The sequence below is a fragment of the Aspergillus brunneoviolaceus genome (genome assembly GCF_003184695.1).
Source record: "Aspergillus brunneoviolaceus CBS 621.78 unplaced genomic scaffold BO95scaffold_71, whole genome shotgun sequence".
NCBI lineage: Eukaryota > Fungi > Ascomycota > Eurotiomycetes > Eurotiales > Aspergillaceae > Aspergillus > Aspergillus brunneoviolaceus.
This window is the reverse complement of record NW_020290801.1, coordinates 40,446-63,542: the sequence shown is the minus strand read 5'-3', so window position 1 is coordinate 63,542 and position 23,097 is coordinate 40,446. Positions and strand designations below refer to the sequence as shown.

At 55.0% G+C, this 23,097-nt stretch overlaps 11 protein-coding genes across 11 annotated transcripts; 6 read left to right on the top strand and 5 right to left on the bottom strand.

Annotated features, from left to right (window-relative positions):
- Positions 1–1,118: 1,118 nt before the first annotated feature.
- Positions 1,119–2,578, top strand: BO95DRAFT_252495 (FYVE zinc finger domain-containing protein). The gene is made up of 2 exons (XM_025581446.1): positions 1,119–1,844; positions 2,029–2,578. Exons 1-2 carry the CDS (start codon positions 1,407–1,409, stop codon positions 2,446–2,448), a joined length of 858 nt encoding a protein of 285 aa, XP_025438489.1. The 5' UTR covers positions 1,119–1,406; the 3' UTR covers positions 2,449–2,578.
- Positions 2,579–2,883: 305 nt separating this feature from the next.
- On the bottom strand, positions 2,884–4,013 carry BO95DRAFT_446414 (GNAT family N-acetyltransferase). Its single transcript, XM_025587374.1, has one exon. The coding sequence runs from the start codon at positions 3,784–3,786 to the stop codon at positions 2,995–2,997; it is 792 nt and encodes a 263-aa protein (XP_025438488.1). The 5' UTR covers positions 3,787–4,013; the 3' UTR covers positions 2,884–2,994.
- Positions 4,014–4,407: 394 nt separating this feature from the next.
- BO95DRAFT_517497 (rRNA (cytosine-C5-)-methyltransferase RCM1) lies at positions 4,408–6,338 on the top strand. The gene is made up of 2 exons (XM_025591904.1): positions 4,408–4,620; positions 4,737–6,338. Exons 1-2 carry the CDS (start codon positions 4,423–4,425, stop codon positions 6,330–6,332), a joined length of 1,794 nt encoding a protein of 597 aa, XP_025438487.1. The 5' UTR covers positions 4,408–4,422; the 3' UTR covers positions 6,333–6,338.
- A 23-nt stretch (positions 6,339–6,361) lies between these two features.
- BO95DRAFT_446411 (uncharacterized protein) lies at positions 6,362–8,137 on the bottom strand. Its single transcript, XM_025587373.1, has 4 exons — positions 7,758–8,137; positions 7,579–7,704; positions 7,450–7,518; positions 6,362–7,397 (listed from the first exon to the last, which is right to left on the bottom strand). Exons 1-4 carry the CDS (start codon positions 7,897–7,899, stop codon positions 6,394–6,396), a joined length of 1,341 nt encoding a protein of 446 aa, XP_025438486.1. The 5' UTR covers positions 7,900–8,137; the 3' UTR covers positions 6,362–6,393.
- A 1,359-nt stretch (positions 8,138–9,496) lies between these two features.
- BO95DRAFT_435280 (long chain fatty alcohol oxidase) lies at positions 9,497–11,859 on the top strand (the record flags this gene model as incomplete). The annotated part of the gene is made up of 3 exons (XM_025585177.1): positions 9,497–9,870; positions 9,920–11,031; positions 11,087–11,859. The coding sequence occupies 3 exons, from the start codon at positions 9,497–9,499 to the stop codon at positions 11,857–11,859; spliced, it is 2,259 nt and encodes a 752-aa protein (XP_025438485.1).
- Positions 11,860–12,376: 517 nt separating this feature from the next.
- Positions 12,377–13,756, top strand: BO95DRAFT_517494 (uncharacterized protein; the record flags this gene model as incomplete). The annotated part of the gene is made up of 3 exons (XM_025591903.1): positions 12,377–12,651; positions 12,701–12,961; positions 13,030–13,756. 3 exons carry the CDS (start codon positions 12,377–12,379, stop codon positions 13,754–13,756), a joined length of 1,263 nt encoding a protein of 420 aa, XP_025438484.1.
- A 63-nt stretch (positions 13,757–13,819) lies between these two features.
- Positions 13,820–14,637, bottom strand: BO95DRAFT_252447 (F-box domain protein). Its single transcript, XM_025581445.1, has one exon. It carries the CDS (start codon positions 14,512–14,514, stop codon positions 13,882–13,884), a length of 633 nt encoding a protein of 210 aa, XP_025438483.1. The 5' UTR covers positions 14,515–14,637; the 3' UTR covers positions 13,820–13,881.
- Positions 14,638–14,787: 150 nt separating this feature from the next.
- Positions 14,788–16,321, bottom strand: BO95DRAFT_446407 (putative voltage-gated K+ channel beta subunit (KCNAB)). The gene is made up of 5 exons (XM_025587372.1): positions 16,040–16,321; positions 15,956–15,978; positions 15,827–15,893; positions 15,685–15,772; positions 14,788–15,597 (listed from the first exon to the last, which is right to left on the bottom strand). Exons 1-5 carry the CDS (start codon positions 16,132–16,134, stop codon positions 14,821–14,823), a joined length of 1,050 nt encoding a protein of 349 aa, XP_025438482.1. The 5' UTR covers positions 16,135–16,321; the 3' UTR covers positions 14,788–14,820.
- Positions 16,322–16,588: 267 nt separating this feature from the next.
- BO95DRAFT_446406 (uncharacterized protein) lies at positions 16,589–17,237 on the top strand. Its single transcript, XM_025587371.1, has 2 exons — positions 16,589–16,627; positions 16,697–17,237. Exon 2 carries the CDS (start codon positions 16,885–16,887, stop codon positions 17,179–17,181), a length of 297 nt encoding a protein of 98 aa, XP_025438481.1. The 5' UTR covers positions 16,589–16,627; positions 16,697–16,884; the 3' UTR covers positions 17,182–17,237.
- A 606-nt stretch (positions 17,238–17,843) lies between these two features.
- BO95DRAFT_397133 (Zn(II)2Cys6 transcription factor) lies at positions 17,844–20,926 on the top strand. Its single transcript, XM_025583768.1, has 4 exons — positions 17,844–18,668; positions 18,779–19,273; positions 19,323–19,803; positions 19,858–20,926. Exons 1-4 carry the CDS (start codon positions 18,319–18,321, stop codon positions 20,719–20,721), a joined length of 2,190 nt encoding a protein of 729 aa, XP_025438480.1. The 5' UTR covers positions 17,844–18,318; the 3' UTR covers positions 20,722–20,926.
- A 57-nt stretch (positions 20,927–20,983) lies between these two features.
- On the bottom strand, positions 20,984–22,993 carry BO95DRAFT_467289 (putative MFS transporter; the record flags this gene model as incomplete). The annotated part of the gene is made up of 7 exons (XM_025589277.1): positions 20,984–21,222; positions 21,338–21,863; positions 21,915–22,010; positions 22,088–22,213; positions 22,270–22,554; positions 22,606–22,701; positions 22,754–22,993. The coding sequence occupies 7 exons, from the start codon at positions 22,991–22,993 to the stop codon at positions 20,984–20,986; spliced, it is 1,608 nt and encodes a 535-aa protein (XP_025438479.1).
- Between the last annotated feature and the right edge of the window lie 104 nt (positions 22,994–23,097).

The following is a 23,097-nucleotide window of genomic DNA, read 5'->3' as shown; positions in this document are numbered from 1 at the left end:
GAGTAGCCAGTAGGTTGTTTGGTATGTTACAACCTCTGCAGTGATGTACAGTCCTCCTGGTATCAGGTGCAATATCACTCTCAGGGGGTAATTCTTACTTTGGGTCTTCTTCCCTTCTCACCCCCCCCCCCCCCCCCCTTTCCTACTTCCCCGGAGGGGGTGGTCAGCGTCAGATTTGCAGATATTCTGTCCTGCAGGCGCCTGTATATTATCCGACTGGGGATTGATGCCATTGATTGGCATGTATGTATGTATGTATGTATGTATGTATGTATGTATGTATGTACTCGAAGTATGGTGAGTCCGATGTGGGTGATGAATAGGGTAATTCTGACGGGAAAGAGTCGCCTCCAACGGCTCCACCGGCTGCTGTTTCTTCGGGACTTTCTAGCCTCAACCTTTTATCGAGTAAAAAGCCACCAAAAAGATGCTGATCCCTCCCATTCCCTCCCTCTACCTACTCTCTTCTCCCCCAATGGTAATCTCGCCGCCGACTTTCGTTTAGCTTACCCGCCTGTTGAATTTATTTTATTTCATTACATTTATTTATTTTAATTAATTTTATGTTTTCCTGGTAAATTAAATTATTTTGGTACTTCCACCCGCTAGCGTGCATCTCCACAAGGCAGGCATGGCAAAATGTTAAACTAAAGAGAGAGACAAGAGAGACACAGCAAGAGACAGTGAAAGAGAGCAGTCGCAGTCCGTCCGTCCAAACAGAGCCACCTTAATAATAAATTAATTTCCCATCCCCAACCCGCAGAATACAAAACACCCAGAACTATATTAGTATCCGGGTTATCCCCCTCCCCTTCGCTCTCCGGATTTGAAGTGTTACTCTTCAACTGCACTGGAGATAGTGCTGGATACATAATACCAATACCACCTGCTTCCAAGTTTATTTGATCAACCTGATCTCTGGTTACTACACTTCTATACCACTACTACTACCACCACCACCACCACCAAACCAAACCCAATTTTATCCACAACCGGTCTCGTCTTAGCATCTGTCTATCAGCGCTTATCCTCAGATTGCCTTCGTCATAGCGAACTTTATCAACCCGCGTCTCCTGCTTGCCACTGCGATGCTTCTTTGGTTCCAGCCAGCTTCTCTGTCGAAAACCGTGTGCTCGATCTAAACTCACTACCAACCCTTAACATCACTCAACATCATCATCTGGATCATCTCCCGTCCTTGTCATTACCATCACCCGAAACCGTCAAGATCTCTCCATACTTAATTACCTCCCATCCTTTCGATTCTTAATAACCCTTGAAGCGCCTTTTGTTATTTTCATATCCATCTCGTGCATTTTCTCTCCTCTCCACCGCCTTCTGTCATATCAACCTCTCAACCTTAATCACATTTCCGAAACTTGTGGTGATATCATAATCTCCCCGAAATGGCCACCCACGTTGTTACCGCCACTACCACTTCTCCCGTTCTCGCGGGTAACCAAATCTCCCTCTACGGTCAACCCACCCCTATCAACTCCGCCGATACCACCGCCAACAACTCCCCGGCCTCGCCTCAGCAGCAGTACCTTCCGCTCCACAGCAAGCAGCTTCGTCCATTGAAGGGTCCTCTGTATGTCCCCGCTGCTTTGCGCCCCAATAACGACCACGCTACTCAGAAAGCCTCTCCGCCTTCTCCTCCCCGCAGTGTCCACGGCTCCTTGGACAGCCTGACTGAGGGCGAGATCGGCGTCCCGGCTACTCGTCGCTCCACTATGGAAAGCTACAGCAGTGGCTCGACTGTCAGCAAGCTGGCTGAGGATGAGTGGATGAAGAAAGAAGACCTTGGCGAGGTGACCGGCCAGCCTACTCGTGAACACTGGAAAGTGAGTATCTCTTCCCCTTTTTCTGTCTGGGTGGGCGATCGGTTGTCTTATAAAGTCACCATGGCGTGCCTGCGGCGCACTGTCGCGCAAGGCGTGCCATTGCGAATCATCGCGTGATCAGCATGACGCCATCGCACCCCTGCATCATCCGCTCGAATCTAAGCTAACAACGATCTTCCTTCAGGCCGACTCTGCTTCTCCCAACTGCGATTCTCCCACCTGTCGCTCCTCCTTCGGCATCTTCCTGCGTCGCCACCACTGTCGCCATTGCGGCCATGTCTTCTGCTCCTCCCACACCCCCTATGTCGTCCCTCTCGATCAGAATGCCCGCTTCCACCCCGAGGGTGTTCCATCGCGTGCCTGCGATCTCTGCTGGAGCGCGTATTCGCGCTGGGAGGAATCGCGCACTGAGCGCCTCAACAAGATCCAAACCCAGATTGATGCGCAGACCGGTACTGTTGGCGAAGCTGACCGCGCTGTCTCCCTGGCCACCAAGCCCTCGCCGGTCGAGAGCCTCAAGGCCGCTGCATTGAACGGTGTCCCTGGTCAATCCACCGAGATCGCGGCCAGCGTCCCTCGCGGCTGGAACTGGAGCACTTTCTGAAATGACCACGACTTCACGCATTAATGAACATGCCCATACACGAGGGGTTGTCGGCTTCCACAATTATCCATGCTGACCGACGCCCACTTCGCTTCACTTCACTTCGTACATACCTGTTCTAGAACATGCCTTTTCTCTGCTGTCGTCTTTTTCGGATCCATTTTTCGGTGTTACTGTGCGGAGTCTCGGAAGACCTTGTGTTGCTTTGCTTTGTCTTGTGGTGTTTTCTTCCTTTCTAATGATCGTCAGAGAGGCGGAGGTGTTTGTCTTCAATCTGCTTGTCTCCTTATGCCTAGGATACCCCGTCATGTTGTTACGAGCGGCGATCTCTTTTTTTCCTTGCTTCATGGTACGGTGTTTATCAACCCGACCTTCCAATACACACGAGTTAGATCTCAATAAGAATGAACAATATCCAAGAATTTTATATTCTACTTCGTTGTAAACTCTTGCTGTACACACCACACCCTTTATAAAGGAACATCTACAAACTGCCACTCGTGAACTCTCGCTGTACACGCCACTCTGCAAGGAACCTCTCCATGCCTACTTCAGAACAAGCCTCCTCCACATCCCCAAATGCTCAATCTCATTCTCATCCCACCTCCCCATCCCCTCGTCCGTCACAAACCCACACCGCTCATACATCTTCTCCACCTGCGTCTGCGCATGCACCAACACCAATCCATTCCACAACGGGCGCGCCACCACCACCCCCGCCCCATCCTTTCCTGGTTCTTGCGCGGCAGCAGCAGCAGCAGTAGCAGCAGCAGCATCAATCTCCCGCGCATGCTCCCTCGCCCACGCCAACGCCGTCTCCACCACCGCCCGCCCCAGCCCGTACCCCCTATACTCGCGCAGCACCGCCACCCGCGTCAACTTGATGTAGGGTTCTGGTTCTTGTGCTTGCTCCGCCGGCGCACCATCCCCATTCCCCGTTCCGTTGTGATTGTGATCGTGGTCGTGATGCTCGTGGACGTTCGGCGGCGGAACGAGCCGGATCGTCGCGACCGGGATGCGATCGCGGCTTTCCGGTGCGTCTGGTTGAGGAGGTTCTTGGGCAGTGGGGTTTGCCCCGGCGCGAGCGGGGGTAGGGGAGGTTGACTCCGGGGTCTGGTCGTGGTAAACCACCCAATGCCAGCTGCGGCCGTCGTCGGCGTCGATCTCCTCCTCGGCGCTGCAGTGCTGTTCGTCGATGAAGACTTTCTGGCGGATGGTGAGGGCGTCCGTTAGGAGGCGCGGGTTGGTCGGTGGGTTTGGGGTGGTGCGGGTGGGGAGGGTGAATTTTGTGGTCTGGCTGGGGGACGGCGGGGGGAGGAGGTGTGTTGTGAAGGGCATTGTTTCTTGTGTTTGTTGTGGTTTGGGGTCGGTTGAGGAGAAGTTCTGGAGGCCGCGGGTGTTGGGACTTTTTCTTTCGGGGTTGGGGGTAGGAGAGGCTTGGGGTGGTGGAAGTGGGTGTTGCGGACCTGGTGGGTTTTATGCTGAAGAGAAGGGAAATGTGTTGGGAAGATTGTTTGAGGGTGAAGGAGGGTGAGAGTGAGATGAAGTGAGTCAGTGCTGCTGCCCCCCGTAATCGGGAGAATTGTCTGCAAACTGATAAGTCAAGTCGGATGCAGGTGCGGGCGGAGATGCGGAGCGGAGGTGATAAGGTCGGTCACCTCCGGATTTTGGGCCGGGGTGTGGTTTGGGGTTAGGGTTCTCCGTGGACTTTTCTTCATTATTGCCTTCTACCATGGTAATTGCATCTGGTGTATTAAACTACAGAATCTATGTGGAAAGAGAAAAAATGAATCAGCAGGTCCTTGCGGTCAAGTAGGAACCACATAGGCAATGACAACAACCCGCGGAGTAAGTCCAGTACCGTATACAAACCCCCAAACAAACAATGCAAACACCAAAATTTCTCCAGCATCGTCCTTCCTCATCCCAGCACGCTCCATTTTTAATGATCGAGTCAACCCCAGAGCAAAAGAGATGTCCCTCTACTACGACGCGGTGGGCATCCTCACAGGCCCCGCCACCGGCGGCTCCTTCAAATCCCGCCTCTACAACGCCCGCTCCCTCAAGGCCTCGCCCGCGCAGATCTACGCCCTGATCATCGAAGCCTCCAAATGGGATCTCCTCCTCAAAGAGGTTATCGAGAAGGCGGGGATCTTGAAGTTGGAACCTAAGGTAGGACCCCTTCTCTTGCTATGAATTATTTTGCAAATTTGCCGCGCGTGCTTTTCTGTCCTCAGTGTCTGCGACTGTTTACAAGATGAGTATAACTGACGCCACCACTGCAAAAGTTAACCCCCCTCCTCGCCCTCCTCCTCGTCCACGACCACCTCCTCGCCAAATCCGGCATCGCCGCCAAAGCCACCCACCCGCTCCGCCAGGCGATCGAGCGCCACAAGGCCCGCCTGCGCGGGGAGTTCACCAAGGCGCGCGTGCGCCGCGGATGCGCCACCCTCGACGCCCTGCGCGACGCCATCCGTTGCGAGAAGGTCGTCGCTGCCGGCGGGGATCCTGCGGTTGCTGCGACAGCAGTCTACCCGCGCTGGGTGCGGGTCAACAACATGCGGACGACGCTGGCCGAGCAACTCGCCACCACGTTCAAGGGGTATGAGGTTGTGGGGTCGCTGGTGGAGCTTGGGGGCATCGTGTCCAAGAAAGCGGCGCTCACGGCCGGTAAAAAGATCTATCTGGATCGGCATGTACCCGATCTGGTGGCCGTGGCGCAGGGGGTGGATTTGACGGTCACCCCGGCTTATAAGCGCGGGGAGATCATTCTGCAGGATAAGGCGTCGTGTTTTCCGGCGTATTTGCTGGTCGGGGATGGGAGGTGGGAGGGCGGGGAGCTGTTGGATGGGTGTGCCGCCCCGGGGAATAAGACGACGCATATGGCTTCGTTGCTTTGCAAGCATCCCCTTGGGGAGGGGCAGAGGAAGAGGAAGAGGGTGTGGTCTATGGATCAGTCGCAGGTCCGTGCCAAGACGCTCCAGAAGATGGTGGGCACGGCGGGGGCGGATGCTTTGGTGACGGTGTTGCCGGGGCAGGATTTCCTGGCGCTGGATCCGGAAGAGGAGCGCTTCGAGGGCGTGACGGGCTTGCTGCTCGATCCGAGTTGTTCGGGGAGTGGGATTCTGGGGAGAGATGATGTGCCGACGCTGGTTTTGCCGGAGGTGGGTGGTAATGATGGTAGGAATGAGAGGCAGCATGGGAAGAAGAGGAAGCGGAGACAGGATGATGAGGAGGGCCGGGAAGAGAGGAAACTCCTGGATGCAGAGGAGGAGGAGGCCGCGCTGGCGGAGGACGAGAACGATCTGCCTGCCAATGGGCACATGGGCCCTGAGCGGCTGCAGAAGCTCTCTAATCTGCAGACGAGGATCGTGGAGCATGCCTTGCATTTTCCGGCGGCGACGAGGGTCTCGTATAGTACGTGCTCGGTGCATATGGTGGAGAACGAGGCGGTCGTGGCCAGGATCCTGGCGTCGGATGTGGCGAAGAGACGCGGGTGGAGGATCATGCGGAGGGATGAGCAGCCGGAGGGGATGCGGAAGTGGAAGCATCGTGGGGTACGGAGTGATAAGCCTGCTGCAGGTGGTGCTGCTCAAGTCGAGGTTGGCGATCTCGGTCTCTCGGATGAGGTGCTGGAGGGTTGTCTGCGCTGTTGGCCTGGTGATGACGAAGGCACCGGCGGCTTCTTCATTGCAGGGTTTGTGCGCAATGGAGACGGTGAGGTCGTGGCTGAGGCTGAAAGCGCCAATGGCCATGTCGAGGACGATCAAGTGCATCAAGACAGTGATGCACAAGATCCCGACGAGTCGGATTCAGATGATGAGGCTCAAGATGACGAAAACGAAGACAATAGCGAGGATGAATGGGCGGGGTTCTCTGATTAGATGTATATAGGAGCTCTAACTACCTCATCCAGATATGTACAGTGCAGATAATCATAGTACCTCATGCAATCGCCGAGGACCCTAAGAATGGTCGACTCCGATTGCGAACGGTCTCCTGGGTATATACATCCAACTGGACCGCCCTCAGAAGAAAGTCCAGACTACCCTGATTCACGCTGGGCCGCACGCAGATCCGCCATTGGCCGTTGCGCACGACCCAGACCCGGCTGTTGGAGGGCTCCTCCACTCGTCTCCGCTTGTTTGGGGTCTCCTGCGACGAACTGTCTGCGGCGCCTGGGGTCGAGTACCCTACAACATCCCGGTAACTCGTCTGCTCCCCATCCACCGTCAGACTCGTATCGGGGCCCGTCACGAACCAGATCTGCTCGTCCTGGATCGCGACGTCGCCCAGCTCCGCGAGCTTCTTGCTCGCCACGATCTGCAGCAGACTCGTCACCCGGGATTTGGTGAGATTCAGGAAGGTCGGGTGTTTGGTGGTCAGGTCGAGGATGGTGCTCTCGTCGCCGATTTCGACGATCAGGTCGTATTTCTTCTCATCGAGGAACGGCCGCGAGTACCGCACCCAGCTGCTGTCGCAGGCATTGGCGCCCTGTTCGAGGTGGACCCCGGACCGGCGCACGTCCTCGAGCCGGATGATGATCTCGTCGCGCCCCAGGATCGGATTGAAGCTGATGTGGTGGGGGATGATCTTTTGCTCCAGGCCGCGCAGGTGGAAGTAGCGACAGTCCCGCAGGAGCTCCGCGCGGTGCTCCTCGTTTCGGATTCGCAGGGGGTAGCCCCGCAGGAGGTGGAGAAGCTGCGCGAAGACTTCCCCGGAACGGTTCGGTACGCTGGGGGGTGTGATGGCCGGGGGTCGGAGGAGGCCGTGGCGTTCGAGTCCTGGGAACACTTCGACGGGCGACGCGAAGAAGGCGGCGAACCCCAACGTGAAGAAATTCGGCGAGTCGCCTGGACCGGAGAAGATGTCGCGGGGAATCTGGAAGTTGCGATCGCCGATCTGGATGAAGATTTGTGACTCGAATAGCTGGGAGATTAAGCGTGGTACTGCGACCGTTAGCATGTGGATATCTCCAAACCAGGGAGTGGGCCGACGCACAGCTATAGAATTGAGCATCGGCGAAGAACTTGACAAATTGGGACCCGTCTGTGGGCTGAATGTGGTATCCTATCCTCCGCAACCAGTCAATATCTGCGCAGTCGCAATCACATTAAGTATCGGTCCTACCCTGCAAATGTTTGGCGATCTCTTTAAACGTGGTCGGGTCGCGATCGATGTACAGGGTGCGGATGTTGGGATTGTCGCCGATTTGGCGGATTTGTTCTTCGAAGAACTGGGAGAAGTAGGATGGAGCTTCGGACGTTTAGAGAGGATTTCGTGAGTTGGGGACTATCTGGCAGACTGACCATCAGACGCAATGGATGCCCCAGACAGACGAAATAGCTCCGTCCCGATCTGTATGGAGAAGACCCTCTCGGGCGGGAGGTTGGATTTGGGGCTGCGCCGCATCGACGGGCTGATCATTGCCCGCCCAGAGTCGCTCGACATTGTAGCCTTCTGTTATTGTGAGCTTGCAGAAGAGTTGTAGAATGCCGGAGATTCTGGGAGGGATGGATCTTTGGACGCGATAAGGGACGTGGTCATCGGCGGGGATGGAGAGGTGGGCACGAATTGCAATTGTCGGGTCGGGGCAATTGCGCAGATCGGTCGCACAGTGTAGAAGAGACGCAAGAAAGGTCAAGAATTTAAAGGAAATATGCGTTGAATCGCAGGATCACATCATGGCTAGTGAAACATTGGCAGGTGAGATGCTAATCGCATGGCATTTTGGGTGAGATTGTGAGATTGCGATCGCAGACAAACGGTGCAAACCACGGTGATTGGGGGTGGGGCGGACGATTCCCCATTGAGCTTAACTTAGATCAACCTCGGTTCTTGTCCGGGGAAGAATTGAATTCTTCGATTGGTATGTACTTCCATCATTGATATGGATCTATGTGAAAAGACGGCAAGAACAACTACCTAGTAGAAGATAGCAACGCTCGCACAACTGCCAGTCCATCTGCACCTACTAGTTACCCTTCAGCAATGGAAAGTCTCCCTATGGTTAGGGATTTAGAACTCTGGGTTCTTTGGCCCCTGAAGTGACTGAGACTCGAGTCAGATCGATCAAGCGAATTCATCAAGGATAGATGGAGTACAGCGGGCGAAGTAGAGCACTACCTAGGCAGTCTATGTGTGTATACGGTGGATACGGTGTGTACGTAGGCCAGTCACGGGCTCGGGAACTCTAATTTAGCGGTTCATGCGGAGGATGAACCACTCAATCCAATCACTCATCCATCATGGTTCAGATTCTCTCAGATGTCTCGACCTGATAAGCTCACTCTCACCCATGGCACACATACGAACCCGGACTTTAGTTCGCATTGCAAAACCCCGGAATCCCCGTCCAGACCCAGCCGAGGTCCCGCGGCTTCGCGCGGGGGTGGATGGATCTGTCTGCCTTAAACCTCGCCCGTCCATAGCGCAACGCTCTGATAGACCTTCTTCGCGGCATTCAGCTCAATTCACGTGGTGTCATTGAATTAACTCGGCTTTATCAGTTTCCCCGCATTCAAGAGCACCAGAGTTTCATTCTCACATCGTTAGTATGGGTCCGCATGTCGATCGTATACAGCCGACCCACTCGCTCCCTCCTTCAAGTTCCCACTTCCCACCCACCACTCGCTCGAAATTGTCGGCCCATTTTCTAGCTCTGGCCCTTAGACTTAATTATGGAGCCTTGGGATTGCTCTTAGGAAGAGCTCTTATTGCTCGGTAGTACCTGAGCCCGAACCTCGACCTCGGACGCCGTGGACACATTCCACTCTCCTTCCTTGAAAGACCCCCCTCTTCCTTCCGCCTCGTTCCTACTCCTTTGGTGCCACTTGCCGTTTCCAAAGTAGCAAGCGAAGGAAGCCACGCTGAGGGCCCAGAAGCCTTAAACACCAGAGTCTCAAGTTCTTGTCTTCAACGATCCTGACTTCTGTCACCACCATACACCTTGCGTGCTCTTCTATCGCCATCTGACTATCTCTATAACTCATCGTTATTCCTCTGCCATTCTCCTAAACAAACACACGACGACCGCACAACCATCACCATGGCTGCTGAGAACACAGAGCAACGTGTCCCACTGGATGTTGCCCTTCCTGCTGTACCCACTCGAGCGGTTTTCACCTCGACACAATGGAGGACCCTTCTGGCTCTAGCTGACACCGTGATTCCGTCCATCCGCTCCCCTGTCGCCTACAAGTCCAAGGCGACCAAGATTGTTACATCCCAGGAGATGGAGCGAGCTCGTACAACCCTAACCTCCAAGATCCCTGGTCCTGATGCGGCTACGATTGCCGGTCAGTATCTCCGGGAGTCTGCCTCCTCTAATAACACGTTTCGGGAGGGACTACAACGTCTATTCTCGGTCTATGTCCACGACGAGGGATTGAACGGCATTAAGTTTATTCTGAATGCCCTGAAGTATGTATCATCGGCGTCCGAAAGGCTCGTTAGCTAACACGTTCTACAGTACACGGCCTGGCTCCCTCCTTCTGACAGGATCAGTGGTCCTGATTCGAGACCAGCCTGTGGACGTGCGCGAAGCCATCTTCCGCAGCTGGGAGACCGCCCGAATTAAACCACTTCGAGCTATCTACCGGGCTCTATCCACCATCTTCAAGAAGACTTGGATTACATTTAGCCCAACGCTCAACCTAGCCATCGGTTTTCCTCGGGTTCCAGTCCATGGGAAACCTGCGGATGGCTTCAAGTATGAGTTCTTGCAGTTCCCTCCGAGTGAGGATCTTGAAATCATCGAAACAGACGTTGTCATTGTCGGGAGTGGCTGTGGTGGGAGTGTTGCGGCGAAGAATCTCACCGAGGCGGGATACAATGTGATTGTTGTGGATAAGTCGTATTACTACTCGTCTGACCACTTTCCAATGGCCGCAAACGAGGGTTTTATCAGCATGTTTGAGGGAGGAGGCGGCATCGTCACTGACGACGGATGTACGGCTATTCTGGCAGGGTCCACCTGGGGTGGCGGTGGCACAGTCAACTGGTCCGCTGCGTTGCAGACACAAGGATACGTGCGTGAGGAGTGGGCGAACAATGGACTTCCATTCTTCACTAGCCAAGAGTATCAAAAGTGCTTGGATCGTGTCTGCGACCGGATGGGTGTGGGGAGTGATCATACCGAGCACAACAAAGCCAATCGCCTCATCCTCGAGGGAGCTCGCCGATTGGGCTATTCCGCTAAGTCGGTGCCCCAGAACACAGGTCATGGCCCGCATTACTGCGGCTACTGTACTCTGGGCTGCCACACATGTGGGAAGAAAGGTCCCACGGAGACATTCCTCGCCGACGCCTCTCGGGGAGGGGCTACGTTCATCGAAGGACTCCGCGCGGACAAGATTTTGTTCGAAGAAAAGCCATATGGAACGGTGGCTTCGGGCGTGGAGGGGACTTGGACCTCAAGAGATTCGTACCTGGGGGCGTCGGGTATTGGTGCGGTAAAGCGAAAAGTGGTCATCAATGCAAAACGCGTGGTAGTGTCCTGTGGGTCCTTGCAAAGCCCTCTGCTTCTCAAGCGGAGTGGGCTGAAGAACTCACAAATCGGTCGCAATCTTCACCTTCATCCCGGTATGCTATTATTCATTGAGGGTTTCTCGGAAGGCTAGCTAACTTGTACTTCCAGTGATTGTTGCGGGTGCCGTCCTCAATGAAGAGGTTCGACCTTGGGAAGGATCTGCACTGACTACTGTCGTCAACGAATTCGAGAATCTCGATCGAAAAGGCTACGGCGTCAAGATTGAAGCCCTGTCCATGCTGCCTTCCGCCTACCTTCCCCTCTTCCCTTGGCGTGGCGGACTCGACTATAAGATGTGGGTGCTTAATTTGCCCCGCACGGTTGGGTTCATCACACTCACTCGGGACCGAGACGGTGGACGAGTGTACCCGGATCCGGTTGATGGGAGATGTCGCATTGACTATACGGTGTCTGCCTACGACCGTAAGCATATGCTTGAGGCACTTGCTGGCACTGCCAAGATTGCTTTCGTTGCTGGCGCCAAGGAATTCCATACGACCTGGCGAGAGTTGACTCCATACATCCGACCTGAGATGACACCTTCTGAAGCTGCGGAAGGCACCAACAACGCGTCCTTCCAAGCGTGGCTTGCTGATATGCGCGCTCATAAGGTCCCATTCGAGCCCGAGCGGACACAGTTTGCCAGCGCCCACCAGATGGGAACTTGTCGGATGGGTGTTAGTCCCAAGACCAGTGTGGTTGACCCGGACTGTCAAGTGTGGGGGACTCAGGGCTTGTATGTGGTGGATGCATCAGTGTTCCCTAGTGCCAGCGGTGTCAATCCCATGATCACTAATATGGCGATCGCTGACTGGGCTAGTCGGAACATTGCCAAATCCCTGGGAGACAGTCGTGAGACGCACCCGATGGCCCGGCTGTAGCTGAAGTGGCCTCTGTTATATGGGACTGGCTTGCGGATCAGCGTGTGTGTTCTTGGGGCTGGACCCTGCTTTATTCTTATGTTTGAAGTTTTTATAACCGTTGCATAAAAGGTAAAGCTCAGTGTTGACTTTGCAAACCTATTCTCAAGTGACAAGCCGCGTGGTGGTGTCCTAGAGTTTCATGTACATGTTATGAATGAGAAGTTCTTTCTCTCCGGATATTCCAACGCTTGCTAGCGAAAGGTATATCTCGTAATCTACTGGTAGTACTTAGGATGCTTAAGCGTGCAGGAGGAGACGGGAAGTCGGACAGAACCGGATACATTGCAGTTGAGGGCTCTTCTGAAAGTGATCCAAACAACGGGGAAGCGATAGTCTATCGATGGTCAGTGTGAAGGCTATGATAAGGCAACGCTCACCTCATCTCTTCACTTCACTCTCTCATGCTCACCTCCACATCTCCACCTTTTTCTGTATTTACTGTTTTTCTTCCTTACCTCTACAAGTACAACCAACTATGCCCCACCAGCAAATGCCTGCGTCCTACCCAGGAGACACCTGCACGATGACCACATCGACAGATGAGTTTGTGTTTGCCGACTCTGCCTATGAGTCCGATTCAGCATCCCAGGGTTCGAACAAGCACACTCGCGGGGCTACGCGTGCTCGCTTCTGCCCAGACAAAACCACCTGGACTGGCTGTCTCTGGCGGCTGTTGACTTGTATCGTCTCTGTGCTGTTTTCTCTACTCTGGCTGCTCTTATGTAAGAACCAACTCGCGCCTCAGAGCTGGTAGGGTCTATTTTCTGGTTTCGAGGAACTCGCTAATGCGTCATGAAAGGAATAGCTCGCGCCCCCAGATCGTCCTCAACCGCGAGACATCCCGAAGAATCCTGACCCCTGTTTTTCTGTTGCTCGCAGCCTCGCAAGCGGGGCAGGGAGAAATTCTGACTGGCAGGGTTACTGTGTGTGAAGAGTTTGGGGTTGATCTTGCTCGGATCCTGAACGAATACAACCAGTTGCCTATCCCGCTCGACACGACGCATCAGTTATGTGTGCAGATCGACGCCGTCTTACGGACGCTGGGCCGCAGCAAGAATAAGTGAGTTGCATCCATCTTCCATCTTCAGAGTACAGTAACAACCCCCCTAACATCTTCGCGTCATGCAGAATCGCCTACACCCTAGCCACCGCCATCCTCGTCAAATCCACCTGCTCCCTCCTGCATCTCGACCAATGCTGGGACGTCGCCGGCCTCCTGAGCTCGATCGTGGCCATCCTCCTCGCCGCAGCCGCCGACTACTCCGCCATGGACGAGGCCACCGCTGCCGAACTAGTGGACATGCACCCCACAACATACAAGGACATCATGGCCCACGCGCTCCGGGACCGCGGTCTGGGGTATTCTTCTATCCTCCCGGTGGCGGTCCCCTGCACCAGCAACGGTGGTGGCAGCGGAGTCCTCAGCGCAGACGACAAGCTTGAGGAGTTCGTGATCCAGGATTTCGTCGCGTCCGGCACCACCGCCGCGGTGCAGAATATCCACGTCACCTGGTACCGCAACAGCCGGACGGTGGTGCGGCTCCTGCCGCCGGGCCAGCAGGATACGCGGACCACCTCCGGGGAGGCGCAGGCGTTTCGGTTCTTCGATGGCGTCGGCTATCTCGTGTCGTTTGGGACGGGGTATCTGGCGGAGCTTAGTATAGAGGAGGAGGATGAGATGGTCGGGGGGATTGTGCGGGCGTGGGAGGAGGGGATGTTTATGGAAGAGAGGATGGTGCTGGGGGTGAGCTCGATTGAGAAGGGGGTGGAGTATGTGAGTTTGTATGTTGATGTTGATGTTGCTGCTGAGGATGAAGCGGTTGAGATCAAGGGGGCGTTGGATGGGTTTCTGTAGCTGTTTACTCTTGTAGGTAGGATAGGTGAAGTGTGCATTTAGCTGGGTATCTAACTTGAATCCCAAATTGACTTGACATCCTCCCCACCAGGTGAACTTGATACCAAACTCAACCTCCCGATTCGTCATGAGAAACACGCGGCAAAACACCCCTCACACCCCAAATCCCTCCCCATGCGCATCCCGATACTCTGCTCCTCCTCCCACCCAACCTGCAAATGCTGCTGTGATCCCCGCCTTTTATCTGCTGGGGACGACGGAACCACCCGCCTCAACCCCCGACACCGCCCACAGAACACCATCCACACCCCTTGCACGCGCACCAGATCCCCATATCCGTACCGTGCTTCGCCGCGCGGTGCTTGTGCGTGTGCTTGTGCCGGTCCTTCAGCTTGCCGTCCTCCACCATTCTCCCGGACCCCCAGGTCCCCATCTCGAGGACAGACCCCACACTCCAAACAGAACCGCTTCGCGCGCTCCCGCTCCGCCCCGAACCGGCCCCGGCCCCGCCGCACCATCCGGTCCGCGAAGTGCGTCGCCCGCCGTAGCCGCAGACAGTACCGGCAGGCGTAGAGGTCGTGGGCGATGGCGAGGGGGTCGAGTTCTGCGGCGAGGAGCTCGGGGTGCGTGGGGTGGGGGAGGAGGGCGTGGAAGTAGTGGTTTGTTTGGGCCAGGTGGGTCCGCGAGAGGTCGGGGGGAGCCGGGAGGTGCGTGGCGATTTGGAGGTGGAGTTCCGGGGGAAGTTTGCTCATAGTCATGGGGTAGCTTGGGTTGGGTAGGCTGTGTTTTGTAGACTGTGTATTGTAGACTGTGTTGTGTAGACTGTGTGTTGTAGACTGTGGAGGTGGAGGTGTAGGTGTAGTTGTAGTGGTTGCTTGGGAGAGGGTTGTTTGTTGGGGTGTAGTGATGTGATGTCATTTGCGTAGGGTGAGGGGTCCTTGACACGTGCTTTGTTGTGCTCGTCTACGGGGTATGTTTACCGGGTTAAAAGCTTCAGGGGTCTATGAAAAGTGAATTCAATTCACTAGGTACCTAAGTTGATAAGCTCATACTCAGTAACGTTACTAGTCCTGTCGCGCTGGATCCTGCTCGGGCGCATTCCGCAGATACTCATCGATCTCCGCCATCACCTCCGGCGTCAACCGCGGCAGCAGCTTCAGACTCTCCACATTGTCCACGATCTGCTCCGGCCGCGACGCCCCAGTGATCACCGACGAGACGTTCTCGTTCTTCAGGCACCACGCCAGCGCCAGCTGCGACAGCTTCACGCCCAGCTTGTCCGCCAGCCCCTGCAGCCCCTGCACCGTCCGGATCGTGCCCGCCCACTCGTTCTCCCACTCGCTGCGCACGTAGTTGGCGTACTTGTCGTTGCTCTCGGCGAACCGCGACCCCGGCGGCGGCTGCGTCGTGGCCTCGTTGTACTTGCCGCTCAGCAGGCCCATCTTCAGCGGCGAGAACACGGTCAGCCCGATCCCGCAGCGCGCGTACAGCCGCTGGAACTGGCCCTCGACCTTCTGGCGCGTCAGCATGTTGTACTGCGGCTGCTCGACGACGGGCGCGATCAGCCCCAGCGCCCGCGCGATCCCGCACGCCTCGCTGATCTCGTCCGCCGACCACTCCGACGTGCCCCAGTAGAACGCCCACCCCTTCTCGATCACGTGGTTGAACGCCCGCACCGTCTCCTCCATCGGCGTCAGCCGGTCCGGCCGGTGCGCGTAGATGATGTCCACGTACTCCAGCTGCAGCCGCTCCAGGGACGCCCGCGTCCCCTCCACGATGTGTTTCCGGGAGAGGCCATGGTTGTTGATCAGGATCTCGCCGTTGGCGAGGCCCCAGTTTAGCTGTCCACCGGCCACTAGACGTTAGCGGATGGTTCCTTTGTCGCTGATGGTAGTATGTAGTCGTGTCAAGGAACGGAGCGGACGCACCTTGGTGCTGATGACGAGATCGCTGCGCTTCCAGCCGAATTTCTTGATCGCTTGGCCCATGACGATCTCGGATTGACCGCCCGCGTAGCTGCGCTTGATTAGCTTGCGTCTTGTGATTTGCGGCCGGGAAGGAAAGGGCTACCTCTCCGCGGTGTCGAAGAAGTTGATCCCACAGTCGTAGGCTTGCTTCATGCATTGGAAGGTGATTTCTGTCAAGCCCCGTTGTTAGTCCCGCTGTCCAGCACTTGAGGTTCGACTCAAGAAGTAGTACCATTATCCACGTGGCCTCCGAAACTGCCAACAAGTCAAAACATCAGTAAGATTGTCCTGCTCCGACGGTCATGCAGCAACTCACGTCAACCATCCTCCCAACCCCAGCGCGGAGACATGCAGCCCGGAGTTGCCTACCCGGCGGTAGAGCATGTCTTTGTTCTTGTTCGGCCACGCCATGGTGTACAGTCCACTACTTTGTTGATGTAGAAAGAGAGAGAATTGTCCAACTCAGTAGGCAAACCCCCGCGCGAGGGGAGGGGGGGGGGGCTGCGGTACCAATTTATCTGTACCTAGTTCAACTGCGATGGGCCATTGCGTGCGCTGGAATCCCTCAGGGTATCGGCCATTGGTCTGCCGATAGTTGCACAACTGCAGCGGTGGAGCCTGTGAGTCCAATCACACTGACGTATGCAGAGGGCAGCATGAGGCGCAAGAGGCGTCGGAGGTTTGCTCGGAGGGTCTCGTTGTTTAGTTTGGGGGAAGAGAGTTCTAGACCCACCCGGGTTTAGTGGGGGTGCATGGCCCAGAAAGGATTAGTTGGGTTATGTGTGTCTTTGCCGTGCGTGATACATAAGGTCTTTGTGGAAGCTTTAGGCTGGCTTCTTGGATTTACGTTGCTTGCTACGGCCATACGCCTTTGATTCCTCTTTCTCGGTAGAAAGGAAAGCGTGTGCGTTTCATGAATATCTGTTTTCAAGGGGTCACGCAGAGACCCATGCTGACAAAAACTATACTCTAGTAACCTACCCTCGCTTACTCGGACATGCATGAGGGCCTGGGAAACTGCAGTATGGTCGAAGTGGACAATCCTGGAGCCATAACAGACAGAATGAATGCTTCTTGCCCTTGTCAACTGCGTCACTGACACGGAGATGCCATGAGGAAGATAATGAAACCAATGTCTTCGCAAATTGGCATGCATCGGTCATGGAAACGGTTCTTTGCTGTGTCAGAGATGTCGCCAGGATAGACGGGCAGCTTATCTCCGCATGTCTCTCAATCTCTGGCTACATCATTCTCCTGGCGGGAATTGTATACAGTGCCACTGGTTCGCCTGGATTTTTGAGATTTCTAACACTTCTTCAGTCTGGGCCAGATCGTCAGAAACCGCCTTACTTGACTGTCCTTCAAGCTGGAAGGAGGGGCAAACACATTTTTCCAAGATGGAAGGAAGCAAAGATGGAAGAGCTAAGTCATAGAAAATCAGGAACTCGAAAGGTATAAGCACCAAGCAAGCTGAAAGACGGTCAGGATATAATGATATAATTCCTTCTTCTTAGACTAAGAATACAATTATGTTAGTGGCATGTAAATAGCAGTGGTTTCGGTTCGTTTACATACCTGTTATTGGTTCTAGTTACGTTGCTTATCATATTGGGCACTTGTGATCCAGGTCTGAGTTGAATCCTAGACCGTGGAGACATTTCTGTAAGCAGTACTCGCGGTTTGGCCACCTGCTCTGATTAGGAGGGTCTTATGAAGCCGTCGATTGTCACGTACACTGCCGTATTCTCTGGTCGATACTTGACAAAGAGGAAATAGGAGACGTGCCAAACAGCCGGTGGATTTAGCTGTTCTCGCCCAGGTCTGCGCGTTGCCTCTCATGCTGCAGCAAGGGCCTTTAAAAAACTCCATGCTTAGTGAGAAGGGGACAAGCGAGAGATGAGAGATGGGGAAAGACCTCGAAATTCCATGACGACAGATACATTCAAATCATGACGCTTGACTGTTGTGTTATCTGAGGCCAATGTTGCGGAGTAAGTGGGATTACCTGGGGTAGTCTTGGGGGGATAGGGTTTGCAAGGTTTGCATCTCGATCACGAGCTGTGCACACTGCTGGCACAGTGTCTACATCTTCAAATTTGCTCATTACTCATACCTCCGGTACTGGTTTCCGAATAGCATCGCATCGATGCCTACTTCGATGCCTACTTCGATGCTGTGTTAACATCTCACCTGTTCCTCGAAGTGCACCTAGTGGGTCCATGCAATGGCGTGCCCCATGGAGTCGAAGGCGCAATCGTCTGCCTGCCCCTTATCGATTGCCGGCCGTTGGATCCATCCATCACTTTTGTCAACAATCACCTTGCGATCGACGAAACCGTGGACGGTGGACACAATCCCATTGCCACGGTCATCGGCTACGAAGCAGAAGGGCTACACCGATCGGGATTTACCGCGATCGCACAAGGCCTCGCCTCGCTTCGAGCTGCATCTGCCAAGCAACCTCTCATGGCTTGCCCCGCAAAAACGTCGACATGATCGCTCGGCCGTCAACATTGTGACAATTCCTCGTCCGTGCCACCTGCTACGACCCCAAGATTTCTGGCTGGGTCATGCATTCGACTCGAATCGTGCCTGATGCATGCGACTGCAACTGCAACTGCCACGGCACTCACAAGCAAAATGTCTTCTAGAGCCGGAATCACCAAGAAGGCCTGTGACGGATGCAAGATCCGAAAGATCAAATGCGGCGGGGGGCAGCCATGTCAGTCCTGCTTCAATGCGCGCATCAAGTGCACCTATATCCGTGTGCAGCAGCCTCGCGGTCCTCAGAAACTGCGCGCGACCACCAAATTCCTCATCGATCAAGCGCAAAGAGGCTTGGAATTGCAGAATGCACTACCCTCGGCTCCAGTGAGAGGGGAAGTGCTCGAAGCCGACCACGCGCTTCGCAACCCCGCAATGTGCGAAACCCAACACAGCTCGAGGTATGCTTGCCTTTTGCATCCAAGCGCATCTCATTTATTCCGCTGCTTTGCGTTTCGCAGTACTACCGACGTACGACAAAGTCTAATATTTTAATCATGTGAGCATCTAGATCTCGAATTCCGATCAATGTCCTCGCATCCCCGCTGTACATCTATCATGTTCGCATGTATCCGGTCTGGCCTATTGTCGATGTCGAAAAGCTCCTGGCGACCTTGCAGCAGGATGTAGAAGAGAAGGAGCATGAAACGTACGCCCTTGCAACCGCAGTAGCTGCCGCCACCATCGCTCAGTTACGGCTTGGACAAAATTCAGAGCCGGAAAAATCTCTGAGTGCGGAGAACCTTGCGCTCGAGAGCATGCGAGCACGACGGCTGTACGACTATCGCTCGAGGCTCAATCTAAACAATGTGCGCACCGCTTTTTTTCTGCATGTCTACTACGAGAACCAACAGTCGGGGGCGAGTGAGTCGTTACTCTATCTGCGAGAAGCTATCACCTTGGCACAAATGATGTCCCTCCACCGAGAAGCTTCGTATATGGGACTGCCAGCGGAGGAGCAACAGCTGCGTCGGCGCGTGCTATGGTTGCTATTCGTCACAGAACGGTGAGATTTCCCAGCATCCCCAAACGAACTGTGTCTGATTTCTATGCAGGGGAGTCTGCATCCTCCACAAGTTACCCGTTATTCTGAAAACGAACGTCTCCACTCCAGCACTCGACACGAGCGATGAACCACAAGTTCTCCCCGCTTTCCTCAAATTGCTCAACCTTTTTCGCTTGTTTGAGCAGTCCCGGATGTTCGATCTCATTGAAGACGACAACGTCGGAAGAGACACGATTTCGGATGAGGTGCAGGGCGTGGATGCAAGATTTTTACGGCTGCTGCAGGAGAATCTTCAGGACGGATCAGCATTATTAGACCACATATCGGATGTACAAAAGGCCGACCTGTGCGTGACGCGACACTGGATGCGGATGATACTCTGGAAGTTCTCTTTCAAGCAGGGTTTGCAGGGTTCACCTTCGTCCCAATGGCCGAACTCTCCTTCGTTCCCCGTGTTAGTAGCGAAGGAGCTCCTGAACATAGTCTCCCAGCTTCCACGAACGGCGATTGAAGCCCACGGCCTCGGTATGGTATGTGCAGTACATCCACCGACATCTAGAGCAGGGTCACTAAAACATCCGCAGGAACTCAAGCTCTATGAGATCGCCAGCTCACTAGCTGACGCCGTAATCAATCTGGCCATGCTGCCGCGAGCCCCAGTCTGGGATGGCGAAAGCCGCCCCAGCAGCATCCTGGCTCGACTCCACTCGATTCTCTCCACCTTCCGCGGCGGCGGCAATAAAGAACTAGCGGAGCTACTGTATAAGAAAATGGCGGATGCGCAGTCTAGCAGTGGACCTGCATTACCGCTGCCGATACGCGACGTCCACACGCCAGTTAGACGTAAAGCCACCCCCCGCGCAGACACCAACGGTGGGGACAGCCCAGCCGTTGAACTGCCTGCATCGACCCTAGAAGACGTCATCACGAGTACTGCCGATCCCACGGCTCCAAACGCCGTGGCTGATTGGACCGCCGCGGACGACCTCTACCAAGCTACTACTACTACTGCGTTTCAGACCCCTGACCACAACCGTGCTCCTCACGGCGTGATGCCGGAGGAGCCAAGCGACATTAGTGCCCAGCACGCTCTCCACTCCTTAGGAGACCTGGCGCCCTCTAACTTGTTTGGGCCGTCCTTCTCCGCGGGACTGGGCTATGCAGCTGCCGCGGCCGCGGCCGCGTACGCCTACGACCCATACCTAGTCGGCATCCCCAACGCCCAATCTCCGCTGCTATTGGAGGAGGGCAGAGAGCCACGACTGGGCGGGGGTCCCTCGTGGTCCCCGTCTCTGCCGTCGGAGTCGGTGGAGATGTGGGTAGGCGATTTCATGGCTCAAACCGGCGGCGGGGCGATTCAGTCTGTGCCGTCGGAGCATTACTTCTGCATGACCGGGGACTACTTGCCGGAGCCACCACCCTTGTCGAGTCCAAGCTTTCCAGCTTGAGTTTTGCCATATGTATATTCCTCGAACCCGTATAACAACGAATGACACGTATATCATGACTTAATAGAAGATGAAACAAAAACTCCCCATTCGCTTTCTCATTAGTCAGTAACAACAACCAGGGAAATCAGAAAGAAACCTTTGGAACCTATACAATCAGATCAAACCATCCCCCCTCCAATAATCCCAAGCAAGAAGCAGTCTTCCCGACACAAAGCAAACAAGCTTCCAAACACAAGATCTATACCCAGCTGCGCAGTGGCTAGTATTTGAACCGGAAATCAAGCCGCTTGTTCCCTTCGCGCTCGCGCGCCGCCGTGTCCGCCTGGTAGAGCACGCGCTCCTCGGCCGACATGAGGGCCCACTTGCGCTCCTTCTGCCGGTTGAGGTGGCGGAGGTACTCGCGCTGGGCCACGAAGACGGCCATGGAGAAGACGCAGAGGGCGACCAGGACCTTGTCGCCGGTGTAGTAGTAGGGGGAGTCGTTGGAGCGGTAGATTTCTATGCCAGCCACAGTCATTAGCAAGAGTTCCGTACCCAGTATCGCACTCGTTTCAGGAAGGAGGTTGTTTTTTTTTCTGCGCCTCTTTTTCTTTTACTGAAAGGAACAACTCACGCGACGAAACAATCGACCCGACCTGCACGATAACATTGTACGTGGCGGCGGTGATGGCGCGCTTCTTCACGTCGAAGGTATTCTCGGAGATCCAGGCGGAGACGATCGGGTGGAAGTAGGGGTACCCCGAGATCAGCGTGGTGATGGTGAAGCGGGCCCAGTTGTAGCCGCCCGCCGGCAGGCACAGCAGGGCGATCAACAGCGGCAAGGACCAGAATTCCCCGAACAGGCTGTGCCACGTCCGGTCGCCGAAGTACTCGCTGCTCTTGCACAGGGCCAGCATCAGGATGATCTGCAGCGCCGCGGAGGGGATCGAGAGCATGTTGGACTCGAAGGTGGTGAAGCCCAGGCGCTTCAGGGTCAGGGAGAGATAGCTGGAGACCGGGCTTTGGGGGATGTAGGCCACTAGGCCGATCAGATACAGACCCCACATGGAGAGGTCTTTCCAAGCGGAGATGATGTCGTGCTGGGTCGCGGATTCGTTGATGTGCGTTAGGCCTTTGGAGGGGTCGTCGCGGAGGAGGCGCTTGGGGTGGTTTAGTGGGGTTTTTTTTCTTGGGGGAGGGGTGGGACGTACGTTGATCATGATTACTTCTTCTCGTTCGGTGTACCAGTTTCTCGGGCAGAGGAGACTGCTCGTGTTGGTGGGCGAGCTGGGGAGGTAGAAGAGGCTCTGTTTGTGGGGTAAGTTGTTCGGGTTCTGTTTGTGGGCGTTGTGGGTTTGGGAAAGAAAAGGAAAGGAATGCGTACGAGGAATCCGATGGCAAAGGTGATGAGGCCGTCGATCAGGAAAAGCCAGAACCAGCCCGGTTTGCCCTGCACGCCACGCATCTCGAGAATACCCGCCGCCAGCAGCGACGAAATGATACGGGCAACCTAGTTCCGCGGTTAGTCGAGTTGCATTCGAATGTGAGTTACGGTTCGGTTCGTACGTTGAGCGTGGACCAGAAGAATCCCAGGCGCACGGAGAGCTCCTTCGTCTTGTAGAAATAGGTCGCGAACAAGATGGTGCCGGGGATGAAACCACCTTCAAAAGCCCCGATGAGTGCGCGCGTCACGTAGAAGGCAGCCCGGTTGGTCATCCATGCTTGCGCCCAGGATACAGTACTCCAGCAAATCATCATCACGGGGAGAACCCGCTTGAACCCGTATCTCTTGATGAGCAGCTGGACGGGAAACTCTGCGGACAAGAAGCACACCAATTGGATAGTGGTTCCCTGCAGAAATTAGAAAGGTGTGTCTGTATGCTGGGGCGTGTAGGCTCTCACATTGTTGTAGTCGTTACTCGACATGTTCAGATCGACCAGTAGGTTGTCCGTCAGCGCATTTGATAAGTTGCCACGGTCGAGTTGGAGACCAAAGAACTATTCATGTCAGCATCCACCCGCCATCTGATGGATATTGCAGCAAACGTACCATGACACAGAGAGCCGTGAGTAGATACAGATCGGTCTTCCAGATCACTCGTCTCTCCTCTTGTTCGGTCCAGGTAGCGGTGGGATCGAATCGGTGAAAGCCTTCATACGACTCATGGGGAGGCACGACGCCAGCGAGGTGTTCCTGTCCGACCTCGATCGACACCTTCGAGGACTGCGTGTCTTCGACATCGTGGGCTTTGATGGAGGAGCCCTTGAACCCCGTTTCGATGTCCGTCATGATGATGTCTCTCTGACAGGCCACGCCTTGCTGCTAAGAACGCAGAATCTCAAGGGATTCGAGATAATGGGCGGGGACAAAATACCTCTAGGGCTGGATGGTCT

Excerpts from the sequence above, each read along its gene's own strand:
- BO95DRAFT_446407 (XM_025587372.1), bottom strand. The coding sequence starts at position 16,134 with ATGGCGTGGCCGAACAAGAACAAAGACATGCTCTACCGCCGGGTAGGC. Across the intron at positions 15,894-15,955 it reads CGGAGGCCACGTGGATAATG|AAATCACCTTCCAATGCATG; the intron begins GTACTACTTCTT and ends GGGGCTTGACAG. Across the intron at positions 15,598-15,684 it reads ATCTCGTCATCAGCACCAAG|CTAAACTGGGGCCTCGCCAA; the intron begins GTGCGTCCGCTC and ends GCCGGTGGACAG.
- BO95DRAFT_252447 (XM_025581445.1), bottom strand. The coding sequence starts at position 14,514 with ATGACTATGAGCAAACTTCCCCCGGAACTCCACCTCCAAATCGCCACG.
- BO95DRAFT_446411 (XM_025587373.1), bottom strand. The coding sequence starts at position 7,899 with ATGTCGAGCGACTCTGGGCGGGCAATGATCAGCCCGTCGATGCGGCGC. Across the intron at positions 7,519-7,578 it reads GATCGCCAAACATTTGCAGG|GATACCACATTCAGCCCACA; the intron begins GTAGGACCGATA and ends TGCGGAGGATAG. Across the intron at positions 7,398-7,449 it reads CGATGCTCAATTCTATAGCT|TACCACGCTTAATCTCCCAG; the intron begins GTGCGTCGGCCC and ends TAACGGTCGCAG.
- BO95DRAFT_446414 (XM_025587374.1), bottom strand. The coding sequence starts at position 3,786 with ATGCCCTTCACAACACACCTCCTCCCCCCGCCGTCCCCCAGCCAGACC.
- BO95DRAFT_446406 (XM_025587371.1), top strand. The coding sequence starts at position 16,885 with ATGGAAACGGTTCTTTGCTGTGTCAGAGATGTCGCCAGGATAGACGGG.
- BO95DRAFT_252495 (XM_025581446.1), top strand. The coding sequence starts at position 1,407 with ATGGCCACCCACGTTGTTACCGCCACTACCACTTCTCCCGTTCTCGCG. Across the intron at positions 1,845-2,028 it reads CTACTCGTGAACACTGGAAA|GCCGACTCTGCTTCTCCCAA; the intron begins GTGAGTATCTCT and ends ATCTTCCTTCAG.
- BO95DRAFT_517497 (XM_025591904.1), top strand. The coding sequence starts at position 4,423 with ATGTCCCTCTACTACGACGCGGTGGGCATCCTCACAGGCCCCGCCACC. Across the intron at positions 4,621-4,736 it reads TCTTGAAGTTGGAACCTAAG|TTAACCCCCCTCCTCGCCCT; the intron begins GTAGGACCCCTT and ends CCACTGCAAAAG.
- BO95DRAFT_397133 (XM_025583768.1), top strand. The coding sequence starts at position 18,319 with ATGCATGCGACTGCAACTGCAACTGCCACGGCACTCACAAGCAAAATG. Across the intron at positions 18,669-18,778 it reads GAAACCCAACACAGCTCGAG|ATCTCGAATTCCGATCAATG; the intron begins GTATGCTTGCCT and ends GTGAGCATCTAG. Across the intron at positions 19,804-19,857 it reads AAGCCCACGGCCTCGGTATG|GAACTCAAGCTCTATGAGAT; the intron begins GTATGTGCAGTA and ends AAACATCCGCAG.